We start from the raw sequence: 22,529 nt of genomic DNA on the forward strand, positions 1-22,529 counted from the left end.
AAAACTGAGAATTTAAATATATTTATTAGTTCATTGAGGAAAAAACAAGAATAAACCCATTACATGTTAGCATAAGTAATAATTTTTATGAAAAATAACTATTTTCAAACTAAAAAAACTTAGTGAAAAGATTGACATTTACATTTCTGCAAATCTTTTTAATATTCGGGTTAGCAGAAAACTTCTGTGTCCTCAAATCTGCTTCTGTGTGTTGTGATATCATGTCATGTACCCCTTGAAAAACTCCACTGTATACTGAGGGTTAAAAAGACAAATAACATCTTAGTATTATCATGAACATAGTTTTGACCATGCATATGCTCTGAAAGAGTCTCAAGGAGCCCCAGGATTCCCTGGATCACACCTTAAAGAACCACTGGTGTTAGAGGAGCCAGTTTGTAGGCTGTTTCAAATAGCATAGGTGAGAGATAATGATGGATCTGAACCAAGCCATTAGTAGGATGGATGGATGAAGAAGGGGAGATGAATATGAGAGAGATGTAAGAAGAAAAATCAGAAGGTCCCAGAAGGCAGTATAGGGTCAAGGGCAAGGAAAATAATTTAGTTTCAACTAGGTACATCCTTCACAACCAACCTGTGAAGTGGATATTTAGATATAGAAAACGGCAAGATTTGAACCCAGGTCTGTCTAACACAAAAACTCTTTGTTTTACCTAGCGCAGAGTTAGAAGGGGTAGTCATGGCAAGGAGGTGATGCCTTTCTTAGCAATAAGAGAGAGGGTGGGTGAGGCAACGAAGAGATTTTGAAGTGCAGAGAAGGGAAGTAGAAGGAGTTTATTAACCCCCAGGTTGGTCCAGTTCAGGGTTATAATGATGGCAGACTTGGCTAGGATGGGCGTTGGGAGAGTGGAGGAAGCTAGAATGTTCTGAATTACTGCCAGGCTGGCTGGTCTAAGGAGTTGTGTTTGAGCTGAGTGGGCAGTGGTGATGTCCAAAGAAGAAAGGCCCTCTGCCAGCTATGTTTTTTGCCTTGTTACACTGCAGGATGGATCCATGCTGTGCTGACCCCCGTGGACTGCCTTGCCTTTGGAGGGAACTTCTTACACAGCCTTAACATTGAAATGCAGCTCAAGTGAGTCCTGAAGCTCTGGTGATCCTGAGTTGGCCATTCCCATCTGCTAGAGTCCTTGAGTTCTCCGCTATTGTGAGGAGTGCAGCATAGAAGGGAGGCAAGATGATCAGAAAGGAATGGATACTGGTTTCTGATGATGTTCAGTCTGAAGATGAATACCTCTTCCTCACTTAGTAGTTATGTGAATTTTGTCAAGTCACATAAACTTTGAGCCCAAGTTTCCTAATCCATAGAGTAAGGTCTTAGAGGGTAGTTGTGAGGATTAGAGATAATGGATACAGAGCATCCAGAGCTATACCTGATACATAGTAGGTGCCCAGTAAACAGGGTCCTTGTTATCATTGTTATTGTTGTGCCTACTTCCTCCAGAGCCTATGAGATTGAGAAGCGGTTGAGCACAGCAGACCTCTTCAAGTTCCCCAACTTTGAGACCATCTGTTGGTATGTGGGAAAGCATATCCTGGACATCTTTCGAGGTATGGAGCCCTTTGCCAACTGTCCTTTTTGCCCTGCTGCCCTGACCATGTGTGTGTGCACATGTGCACATAACCATCACCTCAAATCAAGATACAGTACCCATCACCACAAAGATCTTTGTAGTGTTACCTCTTTATAACCTCACCCACTCTCTCCCCCTGAACTATCCATAACTTCAGGAAACCACTGGTCTCTTTTTCATCTCTGTAATTTTGTCATTTCAAGAATGCTATAAAAATGGAATCAAAGGATGCGATCTTTTGAAATTGGCTTTTTTACTAATCGTAATGTAGGGTAGGGCATGGATTTTAACTTTTTTATTTAGCAAAGGGGACTGAGAAAATTGGATCACAGTGAAATTATTCCTATTTCCTGCCAATTAAAATAAGAAACTCAATCGGTATAGTGTCAGAGTTCCCTGGACGTGCTTCCCCTGAGGACAAGGCCCAGTCCTGACTACCCATCATTGGTTTGGTTCCTGGGTATCAGCCCAGGTAGAAGCCAACCTGCTGGGTTTCCTCTTTCCTGGTCTGCTTGGAAATAGAGTGGCTCCCTTACTCAGACCTGAGATTCTTCAAGGTGACTTGGCCAGGAAGAGTTACAAAGAACCTCAGAGGCCAATGAGTACACTCTCTTATGAAGTACCTCAAGCCCTTATTCTGCCATCTAGACAGACCGTCACTTAAATGTTCATTCAGAGGCTGGATGACTAACTGCTTATTGTTTTCTGTTCTGAACAGCTTAGTTCAGTAGAAAATTCTTTATTGAGCCTAAATCTGGATGTTTGTTATAACCTCCTCCTGGAGTAACTCAGAACAAGGCATTAATGGCTCTTCAGATCTGTGTAGGTGGCAGTTGTTCTCCTGAGTGTTCACATTTTGAAACCCCAAAGGCAGAGTATTGTAGAAGGAGCACAGGCCTCAGATTTAGACAGATGAAGTTTCAGTCTTGGCTTTGGCACTTACCAGATGTGGCCTTTGGTTGTCTCTTTGCCTCTCTGAGCCTCATTTCCTGAACTATAAAATGAAGATAATGATATTTGGCTTATAGGGTTGGGTATAGGATTAAATGAGATAGTAGACGTCAAGGTAGTCATAAAATGAACACCATTATAAGAACTGAGATATGGAGTTGTGCTCAGAACCTTGAGCATTTTCTCTGGTTGCCTGAAAAAAACTAACAAGTCCTTCACTTCCCTGCATGGCTTCTTTGACACTCTACCTTCCTCTTTCCCCCTTTAGGTTTGCGAGAAAACAGGAGACACCCTGCCTCCTACCTGGTCCATGGTGGTAAAGCCCTGAACTTGGCCTTTAGAGCCTGGACAAGGAAAGAAGTAAATATACTTATTTCTCTACCTACTTTAGAGGTCTACTCTCAGCAGGGACTGGCTTTGGGAAGATCCTCTGGGGACGTGGAGGAAACTAGGGAGGTTTGTGGGCTCCTAGGATTAGAGTAGAGGACTGGGCTAGGACTCCTTGGATTATATTTTTAAACTTTTCTTTCTGATTATGAAAAATAATACATGCTTACTGTAGAGAATTAGAAAAATACAGAAGAGTGTAAAGAAGGAAAAACTTCACCTGTAATTTTAACTCAGAGGGAATAAACATTAACATTTGGGTATACTTTCTTTTGTTTTTTTAATATTCATTTTTAAAACATGATTGCTCTCACCCTGTACATATAATTTTGTATCTGAATTGGTTGGCTTATCTTAGTTTTTCTGTGTCACCAGAGTTCTCCACAAACATTAATAGTTACATGATATTATTTTGCAGGGATGTACCATCCTTACCTAACCACTTGTTTATTGTTGCTTATTTATTTATTTGGGGGATAGTTCTAGAAAATCATGCAGTAAATAGCTGTTTGCATCAGTCTTTGTTCCTCATCTCTTGATTGTTTCTTCAGGATAGATTTTTAGAAGAGTGATCACTAGATCAAAGTATGTGAAAAAATGTAAGACTCTTGATGCATACTGCCAAAATGGCTTTTTAGGAATATACCAATATCCATCTATCCAATTGAATACTAAACAGCTATAAAAGAGATTAAGAAAGCTCTCTATGTACTGATTTGGAAAGATCTCCAGAATTTATCATGTAAAAGTGTAGAACTGTGTGTATAGTGTGCTACCTTATGTGTAAAAGGGGGGAAAAGAAGAATTATATTTGTATGTGCTTGTATTTGACTGAAGACACAATCTGGAGGGATGCAGAAGAAACTAATAAAAGTGGTTACCTGTTGGGGTGGGCTAGGGGAGCTGATGGCAGGGTCAGATATATACTGAGGCTTTTCAATATATATCTTTCTATATTGTTTGAGTTTTGAACTACGTGAATGGATTACCTACTCAAAATGTTGAATTTATTTAAAAACCAATTTTAAGAAATGCAAAAAAAGGAAATATCAATATATTCTTTTATGCTTCTGATACTCTTTGTAGATTCCTTCCCCTGCATACAGTAGCCTGAGGAGACTTTTCAGCCACTGCAGGCTTAAATGTGCACAATCTCCCCATTTCCTGTTGGCAGCCTTCCCCCCAGATATCCTTGGACTTCATGTTTTGGGCCTTCTTTTGCTCCCTGGACTCAACTGCACCTGGGCCTTAGCCTTCGATTCTGTTTTGCCACATCCCTTAGGTGTGGCTACCTTGGGTTTCATCTCTGACTCTGCATCCACACCTGACCCTCCCGCGAAGTGAACTTCAGAGTGACTCTGTCCCAGGAACACGAAAAGGGAGGGAGGTGGGTAGGTCCTAAGCACTCATGTCCTGAGCCAGGATGGCCTCAGGGACCAAAGGATGGCCCCAACAGTGTGACCAAAGGGAGCTGGAAGAGAGTAGGACACAGAACTGAGGAGCCACACTCATGGGAGAAGTCTTTAGTGAAGTGCAGACAACTTCTCTTTTGTGAAGAGAAGCAGTTGCTCCTTCACCCTTCCAGAGCCCCTGGGCTGGGAGGAGGGAGCTGTCAAGGTTATCCAGCTGGGTCACATGGGTTCTCAGCCCCCATCACTGCCCAGCCACCAAAATAAATTCCAGATGGATTAAAAGAGTTAAAGGAATCAAACCATGGGAAGCAAGGAGGAAATGCTGAGGAATTTTTATCAGTCCTCTGGATACAGAATTCAAGTCAAAACTGGTGGAAGAAGTCACAGAGGAAAAGTTTGAGCTGTCTGTCTGCATAGAGATGTATTGATAAACAAGATTGCAAATGAATTAAAAGAGAGACAATCAACAGGTCTCTCCCTGGGTTGCTGTTGGGCTAGCTGTGGGCTTGTAGCTGCTCAACATTGAGTTCTGTCCTCACAAGTGGAGAGGCTGGATTGTTCCCAGGGATCTTGCTGAGGTTCTTGACTTTCTAAGGGGTGTGGTTCAAGCCACAACTAAGTTCCTCACACCTCTTGACACTGTCCTTTATCAGGTATATGTTTTGCAAATATTTCCTCCCAGTCAGTGGTTTGTCTTAACAGTGTTTTTCTAAGAGAAGTTTTTATTTTTTAATAAGTCTAATTTATCAGTTTTTTCTTTTATGGTTCATACTTTTTATGTCCTAAGAAATCTTTGCCTAACCCAAGGTCCCAATGATTTTCTCCTCTGTTTCCTTCTAAAAGGTTTATAGTTTCAGATTTGACATTTAGGTCTGTGATCCATTTTGAGTCTGTGTGTGTGTCTGGTGCAAGATATGGAATGAAGTTCTTTTTTTGCATATGGATATCTGATCAGTCTAGTACCATTTGTTAAAGAGACTACCCTTTCTCCATTGAATTGCCTTGGTAACTTTGTTGAAAATCAGTTCATTTATGTGTGGATCTATTCCTCATGCCTTTTGTTTGACAGGCTCTGCCAGACCACGAGGATGAGATCCCAGAGACAGTGCGGACCGTACAGCTCATTAAAGATCTGGCTAGGGAGATTCGCCTGGTGGAAGTAAGAAGCATGGGAGCAGGGGAGGCGTTTGGGAAGGGCTCAAGGCTCAAGTGGCAGGTCAGGCTTTTGCAGTTGGCATGAGAGCTCAGGGGAAGGATTGGGAAGACCCCACCAAGGACCCTATTCATTCATTCATTTATTCATTCATTCAGATAATTATTGTGTGCCTCAAGCGTGCCACATGTTGGGCTAGGTGCTTAGGATACATAAATAATACAGTGCCTGCCCACAAAGAACTCACAATCTAGTAGAGGAACCTGGGCAAAGTTAACCTGTCTGAGCCTCAGTTTCCTCATGTCTAAAGTGGGGATAACTAATAACTACTGAGGGATTATTAAGAGGATTGAGTAAGATAATACAGGTTGAGCACTAAGTATAGGGCTTGGCACACAGTAGGTGCTCAGTAAATTCTGCTGGTGGGTCATGGTGGTCGTGGGTGGCAGAGGTTATAGTAGTAGTAGTAGTAGTTGTTGTTATTAATATTTTGACTCAGTCTCTACATTCTACAAAATGACAGTTCTTCCGGGTTGAAGATGATTACAAAGCCATGTTTCAACAGGTGGCATATACCACGAGACAGTAAGGTGCAGTGGTAAGAGACTCAGAGAAACTTGGGTTCTGGTTCCTGCTCTGTCATTTGCAAGCCTTTCAGAGCCTCAGTATCCTTATCTGTAAAGTGGGGATAACACCACCTTTTCAGAGTTTTGTTATGATTAAGAGCTAATGTATATAGAGCCCCTCGCACAGTGCCTGGCAGAGTAAGTACTCAATAAATGTGAGCCATTGTTATTAATAGACTGCAGCAAAGAGAGAACTCAGTGTGGGCTGGTGAAGTAGCAAAGGCACCAGAGGAGAATTGGACTTGAGGAAGTTTCAACTTTCCTTTAGCTCAGAAGCTGTAAGGTTCCATTTAGTGCCCAGGATATAGGCACTAAATCTGTGCTGAAGGGTGGTCAGAGTGAGCTACTGTGAAGTTGGGGTTCTAGCCTCACCTCTTGCAGCATGTTTCACTGCCTACACCATAGCTTACATTGTCCACCTCCTACCTCATTTTCCACCACTTCCATCTGTCAGAATCCTTCAGGGTTTTAGGCCTACCTTTTCTCTGGCTCTTCCCACTTAAACCAGTTTTATATACACAGGACTTTGGGCTGGTTGGAAGAGGACTTAAGAGATGGATCATATATTTTTCATTGGCTTTCAAATGTTTTGAAGCAATGAAATCCTTTTTTTCAAATGAAATCTTAATGTGGAAGCTCAATATATACAACCAATCAAAGCATAACTGCTATGAATAAGATGAAGGTGGGAGGCTAGTAGCAGAATTAGGACTAGAACCGCTCTCCTGCTCTCAAATCCTGTGGTCCTTAGAGTTGGAACCACACATTTTAGTACTCAATTATTTTCTGTCTCATGTCAGCTGCGCTTGGAGTCTTTTCCTTTCCGGTTTTGACAGTAGTGCTGAGCTTTTCCTCTGCTCGTCTTCTCCTTACTCGTCAATGGCTAGGTAAAGAAATGCCACCCAGTAAATTCTTGATGACTTATTGTGCCAAAACTAGGGTGTGCATAAGTGCATATGTGGAGCATCTTTAAGCCCCTTCATGGCAGTACCGCCAGTGCCATAAACATACCTCTGCTCTTAGTGCAGAGTGAACCCTTGAGTAAGCTCTAACCCCCTCATGTACTAACACTCTTGTAGGATATCTTCCAACAGAACGTTGGGAAGACAAGCAATATCTTTGGGCTGCAGAGGATCTTCCCAGCCGGCTCCATTCCCTTAACCAGGCCAGCCCATTCCACTTCAGTATCCATGTCCAGGCTGTCACTGCCCTCCAAAAGTGGTTCAAAGAAGAAAGGCCTGAAGCCCAAGGAATTCTTCAAGAAGGCAGAGCGAAAGGGCAAGGAGAGCTCAGCCTTGGGGCCTGCTGGCCAATTGAGCTATAATCTCATGGACACTTACAGTCATCAGGCACTGAAGACAGGCTGTTCCCAGAAAGCAAAGGTGGGTGCTGGCCCTTGGGTTCAGCCCAACCCTTTTGGGTCCCTCGGAAGAGCAGGGTATAAAAAGGATAGGCTCTCCTGTCCTCCCACCTCCCTTAGGGCCCCTGGTGTTTGGCTACCAGTCCCACTCATTTAACAGACATTTATTGAGATCTTGTCTATGCTGGGCACTGTGATAGGTGCTGTGGACGTAACCCTCAAGAGGCTGACAGGCTAGTGAGAAAGATAGGCATAAAAAGAAATGAGTGCAATGAAGCGTTGTGGATGCCACGATCAAGGGTATGTGTGGGACCCTGAGACACGGGAGGGGATGATTCTATCTGGGTAGGGGCGATGGTCAGGAGCTCTTCTCAGTAAACATGACACTTGAGATGAATCTTGAAATGCTGGGATGGGAATGACATTTGAGAGCATGGTATAGGAGTGGCAGGTTGGAGTCTTGAACAGGTTCTTGAGAAAAGCCCTCCTCCAGGGCTCCACCTTGCTTCAAGATTGTGGTGCCCTCCATAGGCATGTGAAGATACTCCACCTCTTTTTAGGGAACATGTTTTGCAAGATGGATAGGTTTCCCCTGAGCCAGCCATACATTCTCAGCCTTCTGCTCCTGTGATCATTTGGGTTGGGGGTGGGGGGACAGCATAGCAGAAGGCCTTGGTTCAGGTGGTTTTGACAGTGAACTCAACCAGTGAAACCAGAGGGAACTGGTCATTCTGATTCACATGGGAGTTCCAGACAGGTGACAACTGAGCCTCCTCCTCCTACAGTTCAACATCACTGGTACCTGCTTGAATGACTCAGATGATGACTCGCCAGACTTGGACCTTGATGGGAATGAGGGCCCGCTGGCCCTGTTGATGTCTAATGGCAGGTGAGGTGGGAAGAAGAAGCAGAGATGCTGGGATTGTTGGTGGCAATATGCCACTAAGACAAGGCATGGAATTGGGACCTGGGGCTGGGACATGGGTGAGGGAGGGACTGTGCTTGGGGAAATAACCAGATATTATCAGATAACATTCCTTAGTACAGAGAACCATGGTAGTGTTGGGGGTGGGAAGGGGGGAGAGGTCTGGAACTAATTGGCAATCCTGAGAAAAATCTTATATAAGTTCTAGAAATTTCAGCAAGTCAGTGGATCAGAACTGTTGGTGGGAATAGGAGGTAGTACAGCATACTGGTTAAGAGCATTAGTTTTTTATATACCTTTTGCAGTTCAGTTTTTAGGAACTTATTTTGCAGAAATATTTGCACAGGTGTGTAAAGAGAAATATTTAGTAGTCACTGTATCATTGTAATAGTAAGCAATTGGAAACGTTCATCAATAAAGGTTGGATAAATAAATTATGGTACATCTATGGAATAGAATGCTGTGTAACTTAAAAAGAATGAGTTTACTATCTATTGACGTGAAAAGATTTCCAAGATATATTTTAAGTGAAAATATCAGGTTGCAAGATAATATATAGGAATAGTTCATTTTAATTTTTTAAAAAAGCACGTATGCACATATGTGTGTGTGTGTAAAAAAGCAACATACAGACCTTTTCCTTTAACCTTTTGAAGAGGTTTAAAATTCAAAAAGTGTGAAAGAATACATAGTGAAAAATTTTGCTCCCACTCCTCTCTGTTCCCCAGTTCCCCTCCTCATGGAAAACCAGTGTCAACGATTTCCTTCCAGAGATGTTTATACACATCCATGCAAATAAATATATTTGTCACATATTTTATACTTGTCACACCAAACTTGTAACAGTAGTTATCTCTGGAAAGTAGAATAGGGGAAGCAAGAGAGGAAATTTTCACTTCAAAAGCATTTGAATTTTATACAGTGAGCACATATTACTTTTCTTAAAATAATTTTTTTTTTCCGGTACGCGGGCCTCTCACTGTTGTGGCCTCTCCCGTTGCGGAGCACAGGCTCCGGACGCGCAGGCTCAGTGGCCATGGCTCACGGGCCCAGCCGCTCCGCGGCATGTGGGATCTTCCCGGACTGGGGCACGAACCCGTGTCCCCTGCATCGGCAGGCGGACTCTCAACAACTGTGCCACCAGGGAAACCCTAAAATAATTTTTAACAGAATGTTTTCTAAAAGAATAAAATAAAAGCACATCTTGGCAAAAAGCTCCAGCTTGGGAATCAGACAATCCCGAATTTGAATCCGTGCTCTGTCACATATTCGCTATGTGACTTTGACAAGCTAATTAACGTATCTGCACCTCTCTGTCCTCATTTTATCTATTCTATAGATGAAACTTATCTTAGGGTTGTTGAAGGACTAAATGAAGTAATGCATGTAAAGTGCCTATCACAGCTTCTGGCACATAGTAAATGCTTAATAAATGGTCGCTCTTATGAATATGATGATGAAGTTGAAGATGAAAGGTGATGGTGGTGGTGGTGATGATGATGGTTGTGGGTATGGCCAGAAGCTAAGTAGGTCATCAGAAACCCTCAAACATGTAGGGAGGCAAAGGAAGACAGTAAAAGTTACCATCTGGACACTCAGAACACCAGACAGGAGCAGTCAAGAGTTAAGTACAGAGTATGAACAGTGTAGGAACATAAGCGACAAGGATACCTTAACAGCCTTCTTGTAGGAAAAGATTGTTTTCAGATCCCAAGGGTGAGTGTAGTAGGTCTACCTGGCTGGGAAATAAGGGAAAAGGGAGTGTGAGGGCAAGGCAGATTCTGAAAGCAGCAGAGCTATCCTTGTTATTTGAGAACATAGTTACTGAAGAATAAGATTAGAGAGACTGTTGAGCATTGCCTTTGTCTAGAACCCATGGTTGGTCTGCTGGGGAAGAGAAAATTGAGAGTCCTAAGGGTCCAGCCTATAATGGCTATTGAGGACACAATGAGACATTTTTCCCTTCCTCACCAGTCTTTCTTGTGCTGCTTGTTACCTTTTTGCACCTGCCAGAGGCTGCTGCTAAGTGAACCTAGGGAGTCAAGGTATAGAAATATTTATAGATGATATGATATTATGTCTGATCTTTTCTCCAGAATAATGCCATGTTTTGTGGGGACTGAGGTGTAGATGAAACAAGATTGGCTGTGTGTTGATAATTGCTAAAACTTAGCTGGGTCATAGGTACATGGGAGTTTTTAATATTTTATATATGTTTGAGGTTTTTCATTATTAGAAGTTAATAAAAGATCAAGGTTAAATAGCTACCATTTATTGAGCACCTGCTCTGTGTCAGACTCTGTCTTATACATTTACATACATTATTTTATTTAGTCCTCACAACAACCCTGAGGGTAAGTGTTGTTATCCCCATTTTACTAATGTGGTAAAGTGAGGCCCAGAGAACTATAAGATTAGCTACCATTGGGCCACTTGCCATGTGTCAGTCTCTACATTAGCTCATTAATCCTCCCAGCAACCCTATGAGGTAGAAAACAGCTAATTCACTAAAATCCAGTTCACCAAATGACTATTTGCTGAATGTGTCAAGTGTACTGATTTACCAAAAACTTGTTTCTCTTAACTGTAAGGCTTATTTGAGCAGTCTGTACTGGTTAATATTGTTTACCATGTGTAACAGGATTATTTAAGCCACTTTTGAGTTCTTTCTACTTCCTTTATATATTTTAACAGCTTTTTTGAGGTATAATTTACATACCATACAATTAACCTGTTTAAAGTGTACAATTAAATGACTTTTAGTAAATTTAAAGAATACGCTGCCATGACCACAATATAATTTTGGAACATTTCTATCACACCAAATAGATCCCTCATATCCACTTACAGTCAGTCCTGGTTCTCTTCCCCAGGCCCAAGCAACCACTAATCTACTTTCTATCTCTATGGATTTGCCTTTTTAGACACTTCATATAAATGGAATCATACATATGTAGTCTCTTGTGTCTGGCTTCTTTCACTTAACAATGTTTCTGAAGTTCATCCATGATGTAGAAGTATCATTAATTTGTTCCTTTTTATTGCTCAATAGTATTCCATTGTGTGGCTATACCACATTTAGTTTATCCATTCACTAGTTGATGGTCATTTGGATTGATTATGCTTTTTGGCTACTATGAATAATGGTGCTATGAGCATTTGAGTACTAGTTTTTGTGTGGACATGTTTTTGTTTCTCAGGAGTAAAATTTTGGGTCATATGGTAACTCTGTTTAGCTTTTTAAGAAATTGCCAAAATTTATCCCAAAGCATGTACCATTTTACACTCCTACCAGCAATTATGAGTTTCTCCATATATTGGCTAATGCTTGTTATTGTCTGTCTTTTTGATTATAGCCATTCTGATGGATGTAAAGTGGTATCTTATTACGGTTTTGATTTGCATTTCCCTAATGACTAATAATGTTGAGCCATTTATATATCATCATTAGAGAAATGTCCATTCAGATCTTTTGCTTATTTTTTAATTGGTTTTGTCTTTTGTTGCATTCTAAGAGTTATTTAAATATTCTGGATACAAATCCTTTTCTAGATAAATGATTTACAAATATTTTCTCCTAGTCTGTGGCTTGTCTTTTCATTTTCTTAATGGTGTCTTTTGAAGCACAAATGTTTTGAATTTTACCTAATCTCAGGCCACAAAGATATTTTCCTATATTTTCTTCTAGAAGTTTTATAGTTTTAGCTTTTACATTTAGATCTATGATCCATTTTTAATTTTTGTGTATGATATGAGGTAAGGGTACACATTCATTTCTTTGCATGTGATATCCACTTATCTCAGCATCATTTGTTGAAAAGACTATTCTTTCTCCACTGAATTGCCTAATAAGCACCTTTGTCAGAAATCAATTGACCAAAAATTTAAGCGTTTAGTTCTAGGCTCACAGGTCTGTTCCATTGATGTGTATGTCTATCCTTATGGCAATATCACATTACCTTGATTACTGTAGCTTTATAGTAAATTTTGAAATTGAGTAGTATAAATCCTCCAACTTTGTTCTTTTTTGAAATTGTTTTGGCCATGTTAAGTCCTTTGTATGCCCATATACATTTTAGTATCAGCTTATTAATCTCTACAAAACTAGATGGATTTAGATAGGATTGCATTGAATCTGTAGATCAATTTGGGTAGAATTGCCATCGAGTGTGACTGTTTTTATGTTCACCTTCACTCTCTCTCCAGTACCAAGAGGGTAAAGAGCTTATCCAAGTCTCGGCGAGCCAGGATCACAAAGAAGGTAGACAAGGCTAGGCTGGTGGCAGAACATGTGATGGAGGATGAATTTGACTTGGATTCAGATGATGAACTGCAGATTGACGAGAGACTGGGAAAGGAGAAGGCAACCCTGATAATAAGACCAAGTGTGTACTTGTTCTTTTTCTTTCCTGCCCTGCCCATTTCAGTTTGTTTTTGGTCTGCTTGATAGACTCAAGACCTTAGGCCTGAGCTTGTTGACATTCTGATTTACCAGCTCTGTAGGCTTCCATGTGTCCTTTGCTCTAGAGATTTATTTCCTAACCTCCCTAAATTACTCGTCTGTGGTCATTACTTTCAGGAAAATTATAGTCTTATCTGGGTGTTTGGCTCAGATGCTAATCTTAGCTTCATGATAAGTGCATTCCATTGCTTTCTAGAATTTCCCCGAAAGTTGCCCCGTGCGAAGCCTTGCTCTGACCCCAACCGAGTTCGTGAACCAGGAGAAGTTGAGTTTGACATTGAGGTAGGGGCCTGCCCTGTTTCTAATCTTCTGCTCATTCTGGTTATATAGACAGAATACAGATTGTCATTCTAGCTGAGGGTGGGGGAGAGATCCTATGCATTCCATTCCTAAAATATTTATAAAGTGAAAGATTGTGGGCTAAGTGCTCCTGAACATATAAATGGAAGATTATACTTTAGTTGAAATATTTTTAAAATTCTTTAATATAGAGTAGAATGAAAGGCAGTGTGATGTAGCAGAAAGAGTATCTGATTTGGAATATCTGATTGTGACTTTACACAAATTATTTAACTTCACTGAGCCTTAGTTTCCTTATCTGTAAAATGGGAGTTAGACTTGCCTCACAAAGATGCTGTGGAGATTAAGATGAAAGAACAAATATTCTGCTTAGTACTTGGTAGATACTTGGTGCTCAGAAGATATTAGTATCAGGAGTGAGACTGTCAACCCTGTATTGGGGCCTTACCAGACCAACCCTGGGCAGCTGAGGTGATATCCTTTTTCTCCAACAGGAGGACTATACAACAGATGAGGACATGGTAGAAGGGGTTGAAGGCAAGCTTGGAAACGGGAGTGGAGCTGGTGGAATTCTTGATCTGCTCAAGGCCAGCAGGCAGGTGGGGGGACCTGACTATGCTGCCCTCACGTGAGTACTGGCTTTTATCTCCCCTTTCTAGGTGTTCAGACAGCACACACCCCCACCTGCCACCCAAAGGGCTAGGTCAACCAATCAGTAGATATTAATTGGGTCATTTAAAGGGACAAAAATTAGCCAGGGCATTTGGGCTGAAAGAATAAAGTAGACATGAAATCTGTCCCGAGGTACTTAAGATCTGACTGAGAGAGGATAATACGGACTTCAAGGGTAATAAGTTTGGGGTTTTTTGGAAGTTAGAAGAGGCATGGAAGGAGAGCTGGGCCTTTTCTGGGCCTTGCTTTAAGAAAAAAGAAAAAGGAAAGAATGCAGCATTGGTGAACAGGAAGGGAGGTGCACCCCTCTTTTTGCCATCTTGCCTGCTGTCTATGGAGAGACGACTCAAGAAGGACTGGCCTTTTTATGAAAATAGTCTTTCATACTATTTTGATCTTTAGTGTGGTTTCTGGTTTTTCACCTGGGATGGTTCTCTCCTCCTTCCTCCCACCCTGACCCCGGCAGCTGTTGTCCCTCCTCCCTGACTCTTCTGATGACTGATTTCCTCTGACAACTAGAGAAACTCCCTCAGCATTTCTCCTCTGTCCCTTGCAGCGAGGCTCCTGCCTCTCCCAGCACTCAGGAAGCCATCCAGGGCATGCTGTGCATGGCCAACCTGCAGTCCTCATCATCCTCGCCAGCTACCTCCAGCCTGCAGGCCTGGTGGACCGGGGGGCAGGACCGAAGCAGTGGGAGTTCCAGCAGTGGGCTGGGCACAGTGTCTAGCAGTCCTGCTTCCCAGCGCACCCCAGGGAAGCGGCCCATCAAGCGGCCAGCGTACTGGAGAACCGAGAGCGAGGAGGAGGAGGAGAACGCCAGTCTCGATGAACAGGACAGCTTGGGAGCATGCTTCAAGGATGCAGAGTATAGTAAGGGCAGCTGAGCACTTGAGTCCAGGCCAGGAGGGCTCCCCACTAGCCCCAGTCTCAATCCCAAATCCAATCCAGGACAGCCTGTAGTGAGCAAAGGCCTGGCCTTAAACCTGATACTTGGTTTCTCTGTGCCGTATTTTCTTAATCTATAAAATGGGGATATCTCACAGGTTGATGTAAGAATTAGAGACGATGCTTGCACAGAGCACCTGACACCGTGTCTTGTTCATGGGAGGCCCTCAGAAAATGGTAGCTATTATAATTAGCTATTAACCATTTTTAGCATTGTCCAGTCTTCACTGCTGGTGACTCTTTTTTCCCTCTTGCCTATTTTACTTCCATTACCTGTATCATTTGTGTTATGTGTCATTCAGTTCATCCCTTGCAAAGGTTTATGATGACTTTTCGGTGGGCTTTTCACATTTAATAGATGACTCCTTTTTTTGTAAAGTAAACTTTGTTGAGTACTACAATGTATGAAGCACTTTTTTGTATAGTGCAGCTGACTTTAATGTAGGTTTTTGTTTTAATATTATTTAAAAAATTAATCCTCATTGACCAAAATTAGAACAAGACAGAGAAGGCAGAAATTTCCTTTGACTAACACTCTTCCCCCTCTGAGAAAGGTTATCCAAAGGTAACCTTTGTTATCAGTTTGATGTATACCTTTTATTTTCTTGTGTTTATACCCATATGTAGACATAAAGAGATAGAGGTATAGTTTGGTTTAGTGTGTGTGGTTCTACAACTTACTTGGATATCTTTCAACATCAGTACCTAGAGATACACTTCATCAATGCATTGAGATCTACCTGCTGCATAGTAGTCTGTAACATAGGTATACCATCATATGTTTAACTATTTCCTACTGATTATCATTTAGGTTGTTTCTAATTTTTAGTGTTTTGAAAATTCTTATAAATAACCTTTTGTGCCCATGTGCCCGTTAACATTTCTGTAAGGTAGCTAGACCTGCTGAGTTGAAGGTATGTACAACATAAATGTTGATAGTGCTGAATTCCTTCCAAAAAGGTCAGTATATGAGTGGTGTATGAGATATACCTGTTTTCCCACAGCCTTACCAACAGTGGATGTTATCAGCCTTTTTAATTTTGGCCAATCTGATGGCAAAAAATGGTGTTGCAGTTTGTTTGTTTTATGTTTATTGGCTCTTCCTTTCCCATGAATTATCTATTCAGTTTTTCACTCATTTTCAGGATGTTAGTTTTTCTTATTGATTTGTAGGAGTTCTTTATATATTCTAGATTTGTTGGAGTGTTTTTTATATATTCTGCAAGTGTTGAAAAATATTTTCTCTTAGTCTGTTGTTTGTATTTTAATTTTACTTATGGTATCTTTTAGCATGTAGTAGATTTCAGTTTTTACATAGTTGTCTTTATCAATTTTTTTTTGTATTTTATGTTTTGTGTAAGAAGAATTTCTTATATTTTCACCTAAAACTTGTACAGAAGTTAAAATTTTAGCTTTTTTTTCTGGAATTAGGTTTTGTGAATTGTGAGAGGTAAGAATCTGTATTTTTTTCCACATGGATAGTCATTTTCCCCAATACCATTTATTGACTAGTTCATCAATTATCCTCCTGATTTGAAGCTCCGCTTCTGTCCTAAACTAAATTCCCATATATATATGGATTTGTTTTTCTTTTTTCCTTTTTTTTTGGGGGGGGGTGGGTCGCGCTGAGCGGCTTGTGGGATCTTAGTTCCCGACCAGGGATTGAGCCCACCCCCTCGGCAGTGAAAGTGCAGAGTCCTAACCGCTGGACTTCCAGGCAATTCCCTGGGTTTGTTTTTCTACTCTGTTCCCAGTTCTGTTCCTCAATAGCTATGTAACCTTGGGCAAGCTAATTAACCTCTCTGTGATAATAGTACCTACCTCATAGGTTGTTGTGAGGATTAAATGAGTTATACATAAAGCACTTAAAACATTGCCCAGCGCATGGTAAGTGCTGTGTGTTAGATGTTATTAATATTATTCTGTTCCATAAAACCAACTTGTCCACTCATGTGGCACTACCTCATAGGTTAGTTACTCTAGACCTTGTGTCTGGTAGGGCAAATCCCCTCTGCATAACTTGCTTTGGACCTGAGGAGAATACAGATGTTCAGCAAGCCCATCATCTCTGGGTTGAGCTGTGATTGGTCTTAGTTTGTTGCCAAGTTTCCCTGGCTATCCATCTTACCTTCAGCAGACAGTCACATTGACCTATAGCCAAGGCATCTGGACCTGGTCTCACTAGTCCTACCTCAGGACAAACACTCACTCAACCTCTGTCTGCTTCCCCCATCCCTGCTTTGTCCAGCAACACTAGAAAGGCAGTTTAATGAGGAGGTACCCAACTACTTGTTCTTATTTTTCCAGAATTTCTAGGCCATTATTGAGCTTTTTCTAGTCCAGATGGATTATAGAATCAACTTGTCAAACTCCATGAAAAATCCTATTAGGATTTTTTATTAAGATTGCATGGCATTTGCAATTTATGGATTAATTTATGGAGACTGACATCTTTCATCAGAGCCCTTTCTGCTACAGTGGGATATACACATTTCTGAAAGATGTCCTGAAGATTTGTACACTAAAAATAATAGGGCTTACAAGAAAAAGAAAGGGGTATACCCCTCAAAATCTCTGTGGCTTTGAAGCCAAAACACTGGCCCAGATAATGACAGTCCTAATAGTAATCCTTGCCTGGTTAGAGCCCATCGGCATTTGCACCCAGCATTGTAGTCAGTGGATCCTTTGTAGCCCTAAACCCTGCCTGGGCTCAGGTTCCTCCTTCCAGATGTTGGTTCTTGAGGGCATTTGCTTAAGATAAATAGCAGCTTTATCAAATTAAAATCTGATCCAGAGCCTAGTCGTCAGCAGTCTTTTGTTGTTGTTGTTTTTATTTTTTAAAATTATTTATTTATTTTTGGCTCTGTTGGGTCTTCGTTGCTGTGCACGGGCTTTCTCTAGTTGTGGTAAGCAGAGGCTACTCTTTGTTGTGATACGTGGGCATCTCATTGTTGCGGGTGGCTTCTCTTGTTGCGGAGCACAGGCTCTAGGTGCGCGGGCTTCAGTAGTTGTGGCTCACGGGCTCAGTAGTTGTGGCTCGCGGGCTCTAGAGCGCAGGCTCAGTAGTTGTGGCACACGGGCTTAGTTGCTCCGTGGTATGTGGAATCTTCCCGGACCAGGGCTCAAACCCGTGTCCCCTGCATTGGCAGGCGGATTCTTAACCACTGCACCACCAGGGAAGTCCTTTGTTGTTTTTAAACACAGGGGAAAGTGTCTTCACAACATCTTCAGCTGCACTCTCCACCATCCTCCTCTCCCAACAGAACTTAATTTTGTAGAAAACAAAGCCACCATTTACCCTTCCTCTGATGGGAGGCACTATTGCAGGATTTTTAGCTTTTGTGTGTAGGTCTTCATATATAGCTAAGGTTTTCTCTGAAATATGAGAAAACTTACCACTGATTGGTTAAAAACAACATGCCAGGGAAAATTGCTTTTGAACCAGTGCAACTTCTGGATGACATTGCTATCATTCTGCCATTTACCTTTGAGCAGCCACAAAACAGGCCATCTTGTCCTTCTATCTTCAAACATGGTCTGCTATTTATTCAGGCTTTCTTGTATATCTCTTCTTCAGTTTATTACTAGGTATTTTATTTTATAGTTTTGTTCCTATTGAAAATGGCATCTTTTTATCTATTATATTTTCCAATTGGCTGTTGCTAGTATGCAGGAAAATAGTTGATTTTTCTATATTGATCCTGTGTTGGATTGCCTTATATGCTCTTATTAGTTCTGTTAGTTTTTCAGCTAATTGTCTTGGGCTCTTGAGGTAGGTCATCTGTGTCCCCTATCTTAGTTTGCTAGGGCTGCCATAACAAAATACCACAGACTGGTTGGCTTAAACAACAGAAATTAATTTTTTCACAGTTCTAGAGGCTAGAAGTCCAAGATCAAAGTATTAGCAGGGTTGCTTTCTCCTGAGGCCTCTCCTTGGCTTGCAGATGACCTCCCTCTTGCTACTTTTTCACATGGTCATCCCCTGTGCACATGGGCCCCTGGTGTCACTCTCTATATCCTAATCTCTTCTTAAAAAGGCACCAGTCAGATTGGCTTAGGGCCTATCCTAGTGGTCTCATTTTAACTTTCTTTCAAAGCCTTATCTCCAAATACAGTCGTATTCTGAAGTACCGGGGATTAGGAATTCAACATATTTTGGGGCGGGGGCACAATTAGCCCATAACACCCCCTTTCTTTCTGGTATTCATACCTCTAGATTTTCCTAGTTTTATTACAGTGTTGAGTAGTAATGGTGATAGGGGGCATCCTTGTGTTGTTTCTGACTTTAAAGGTAATGCTGCTAGTGTTTGTCCACTCAGTATGTAGGGCTCTGTAGGTCTCTGTTAGACTACTGTCATGAAGTTCAGGGGAGTTTGAGAAGTTTTTGTTTGTTTTAAAATCCAGAGTGGAATTGGGTTTTATCAAATGATCTTTGGGCACCTTTTAATATAAACACATAGTTTTCTGTTAATTTGCTAATGGTGATTTACATTAGTAGAATTACTGGTTTTGAATTGATATTTCCTTCTTGAAATTAGCTGTATTTGGTTGTGGTGTTTAACATAGTTTGTCTAGTTTATTTGATGATTTACTAATTATCTCCAGTGTTTGGTGTTTGTTTACTGTTAATTTCTGGTTTTATTTTATTCCTTTTTCTTAATGTTCTTTGTACAACATCTTGAGTTGAAAGCTCTGTTCATTTATTTTCAGTCTGTTTTCCCTTTTGATAAAGGGTTTTTTTTTGTGTGTGTGTGTGTGTGTGTGGTATGCAGGCCTCACACTGTTGTGGCCTCTCCCGTTGCGGAGCACAGGCTCTGGACGCGCAGGCTCAGCAGCCATGGCTCACGGGACTAGCCGCTCCACGGCATGTGGGATCTTCCCGGACCGGGGGCACGAACCTGTGTCCCCTGCATCGGCAGGCAGATTCTCAACCACTGTGCCACCAGGGAAGCCCGATAAAGGGTTTTTTAATTTTATTTTTTAAATTAACATTAAGTAAAATTGGCTTTGTTGGCATACACATGCTTAGATTCTTGTAACCACCACCACCACCACCACAATGAGTAGAACACAGAACCCCTCCAGAGTCCCTTATGTTATCCCTTAGTAGTCATGCCCTCCCTCTACCCCTAACTCCTGGCAACCACCATTCCCCATCACTGTGATTTTGCCTTTGCCAGAATGTCATATAAATGGAATTATACAGTATGTAATATTTTGAGACTGGTATCTTTTACTTAGCATAATGCCTTTAAGATTCTATCCATGTTGTTGCATATCAATAGCTTGTTCTTTTTTGTTGAAGAATAGTTTTCCATTGTATGGATCTACCACAGTTTTGTTTTGTTCTTTTGGGCTTTTTTGGCTTGCCATGTGGCGTGTGGGATCTTAGTTCCCTGACCGGGGATTGAACTCATGCCCCCTGCAGTGGAAGCACAGAGTCCTAACCACTGGACCGCCAGGGAAGTCCCTCTACCACAGTTTCTTCATCCATTTACCCACTGAAGGACATTGGATTGTTTACAGCTTTGAGCGATTATGAATTGAGCTGCTGTGAATATTTGTATGCAGGCTTTTGTGTGAACATGAGTTTTTATTTCCCTAGGATAAATACCTAGGAATGGGATTCCTGAACAACGTGAGCAGTGGATGCTTTAACTTTATTGGAAACTGCCAAACTGTTTTCCAGTGATTGTGCCATTTTACATTCCCACCAGCAATGTGTGAGAGTTCTAATTGCTCTGCATATTCATCAGCACTTGGTATTGTCAGTATACTTATTTTAGTCATCCTAATAGGTGTGTAGCAATATCTCATTTAGTGGCTCATCTGATGGCTAATGATGTTGAACATCTTTTCATGTATTTATTTGCCAGTCATATACTCTTTTTTGAAATGTCTAAAACAGACACTTTGAACAACTGCTGCCTTTTAAAACATTAGGTTGTTTCTTAACTGTTGAGCGTTGAAAGTTCTTTATATAGTCTAGATTCAAGTCTCTTGTCAGATAAGTGATTTGCAAATATTTTCTCCCAGTCTGTGGCTTGTATTTCATTCTCTTAAGACTTTCTTTCTTAAAGTAAACACTTTCACTTTCTAGAAAGTCCAGTTTATCAGTTTTATCTTTCATGGCTTATGCTTTTAGTGTCTTATTTAACAACTCTTTCTGTAAACTCGGCACAATTTTCTCCTTTTTTTTCACCTAAAAACTTTATGGTTTTAGATTTTACATTTCTATCCATGTTCCATTTTGACTAAATTTTTACATAAGGTATGATGTTTAGATTGAGGTTCACCTTTTTTTTTGCATATGGATGTCCAATTGTTCCAACACCATTTCTTGAAAAGACTATTTTTTATTTTATTTTTCTATTGACTCGCATTTGTACCTTTGTCAAAAATCAAATGACCATATTTGTGTGCCTCTGTTTCTGAATTGTTCTTTTCCATTGATCTGCGTGTCAATCTCTTTGTCAATACCTTACTATCTTGATGACTGAAGCTTTATTAATTCTTAAAATCAAGTAATATGATTTCTTCAATTTTGCCTTTCCATATAAATTTTAGAATCAGTTTGTCTGAATCCACAACAATTTCTGCTAGGATTTTGGTTGGAATTGTGTTAAATATATAGATCAATTCAGAGAGAATTGTGATCTTTATTTTTTATCGAGGTACAAGTCACATTACATATAATTAAACATTTTAAAGTGTACAGTTCAGTGGCATTTTAGCACATTCACAATGTGGTGCAACCACCACCTCTGTTTCCAAGATATTTTCATGGGCCCAGGAAAATACCCGGGATCCATTAAGTAATTGTTCCCCATGTTCCCCCTCCCCTCATCCCCTGGTAACCACTAATTTGCTTTTTGTCCATATGGATTTGCCTGTTTGGGATATGTCATATAAAGTAATCATATAGTTTGTTACCTTTTGTGTCTGGCTTCTTTCACTTACCATGTTTTTAAGGTTCATCCAAGTTATAGGATGTATCAGTATTTTGTTGCTTTTTATGGTTGACTTAGTATTCCATTGTATGGTTATACCACAATTTATCCATTCATCTGCTGATAGACATTTGGGTTATTTCCACTTTTTGGCTGTTATGAATAATGCTGCTGTAGACATTTTTGTGCATGTTTCTGTGTGGACACATGTTTTCATTTCTCTTGGGCACATACCTAAGAGTAGAATTGCTGGGTCATATGATAATTCTGTGTTTAACTCTTTGAGAGACCACCAAACTGTTTTACACAAGGACTGCAAGAGAATTGTCACCTTAGGTATATTGAATCTTCTAATCTGTGTACATGGTATGTTCCTCCATATTTACTCTTTTAAAAGTTTCTTTCATCAGTGTCTCATAGTTTTCAGCATACAGGTTCTACACATGTTTTTTGTTGGATTTATCCCTGAGTTGCGTATTTTTTGGAGATACTGTAAATGGTACCTTTTTTAACCTTTGGTTTCCAACTGTTTATTGCTAGTATATATAAATATGATTGATTTTTGTGTGTTGACCTTGTATCTTGCAACCTTGGTAACTCACTTATTAATTCTAGGAATGTTTTGTATGTTCTTGGTACTTTTTGTCTAGATGATCATGATCATGTCATGTGCAAGTAGGTACAGTTTTATTCCTTTCTTTCCAATCTGTATGTCTTTTTTCCTTCTTGCCTTTTTGTTCTGGCTAGGATTTCAAGCACGATGTGGTGAGAGTGAACTAACACCCTTGCCTTGT

At 40.7% G+C, this 22,529-nt stretch overlaps 1 protein-coding gene across 9 annotated transcripts in view; it reads left to right on the plus strand.

Annotated features, from left to right (window-relative positions):
• The window catches only part of PHF8 (PHD finger protein 8), a 96,589-nt gene that overhangs the window by 37,364 nt on the left and 36,696 nt on the right, over positions 1–22,529 (plus strand). For 7 of the 9 annotated variants that reach the window (XR_016391367.1, XR_016391368.1, XM_022563579.3 and 4 more), the window contains 10 exons: positions 1,006–1,093; positions 1,463–1,569; positions 2,812–2,903; positions 5,412–5,501; positions 7,201–7,503; positions 8,267–8,370; positions 12,613–12,791; positions 13,065–13,150; positions 13,663–13,796; positions 14,397–14,710. Coding sequence is in view for 7 of the 9 variants with exons in the window: in XM_022563579.3 (XP_022419287.1) it covers positions 1,006–1,093; positions 1,463–1,569; positions 2,812–2,903; positions 5,412–5,501; positions 7,201–7,503; positions 8,267–8,370; positions 12,613–12,791; positions 13,065–13,150; positions 13,663–13,796; positions 14,397–14,710 (1,497 nt within the window). In the remaining 2 variants the exon portion in view is untranslated. The remainder of the gene's footprint in view (positions 1–1,005; positions 1,094–1,462; positions 1,570–2,811; positions 2,904–5,411; positions 5,502–7,200; positions 7,504–8,266; positions 8,371–12,612; positions 12,792–13,064; positions 13,151–13,662; positions 13,797–14,396; positions 14,711–22,529) is intronic. The other 2 variants (XM_022563580.3, XM_089904490.1) reach the window with 1 other exon arrangement.

Source organism: Delphinapterus leucas, chromosome X (assembly GCF_059928025.1).
Source record: "Delphinapterus leucas isolate spDelLeu-1000000601 "Yukka" chromosome X, BTC_Dleu_Yukka2, whole genome shotgun sequence".
In the NCBI taxonomy this organism is placed as follows: domain Eukaryota; kingdom Metazoa; phylum Chordata; class Mammalia; order Artiodactyla; family Monodontidae; genus Delphinapterus; species Delphinapterus leucas.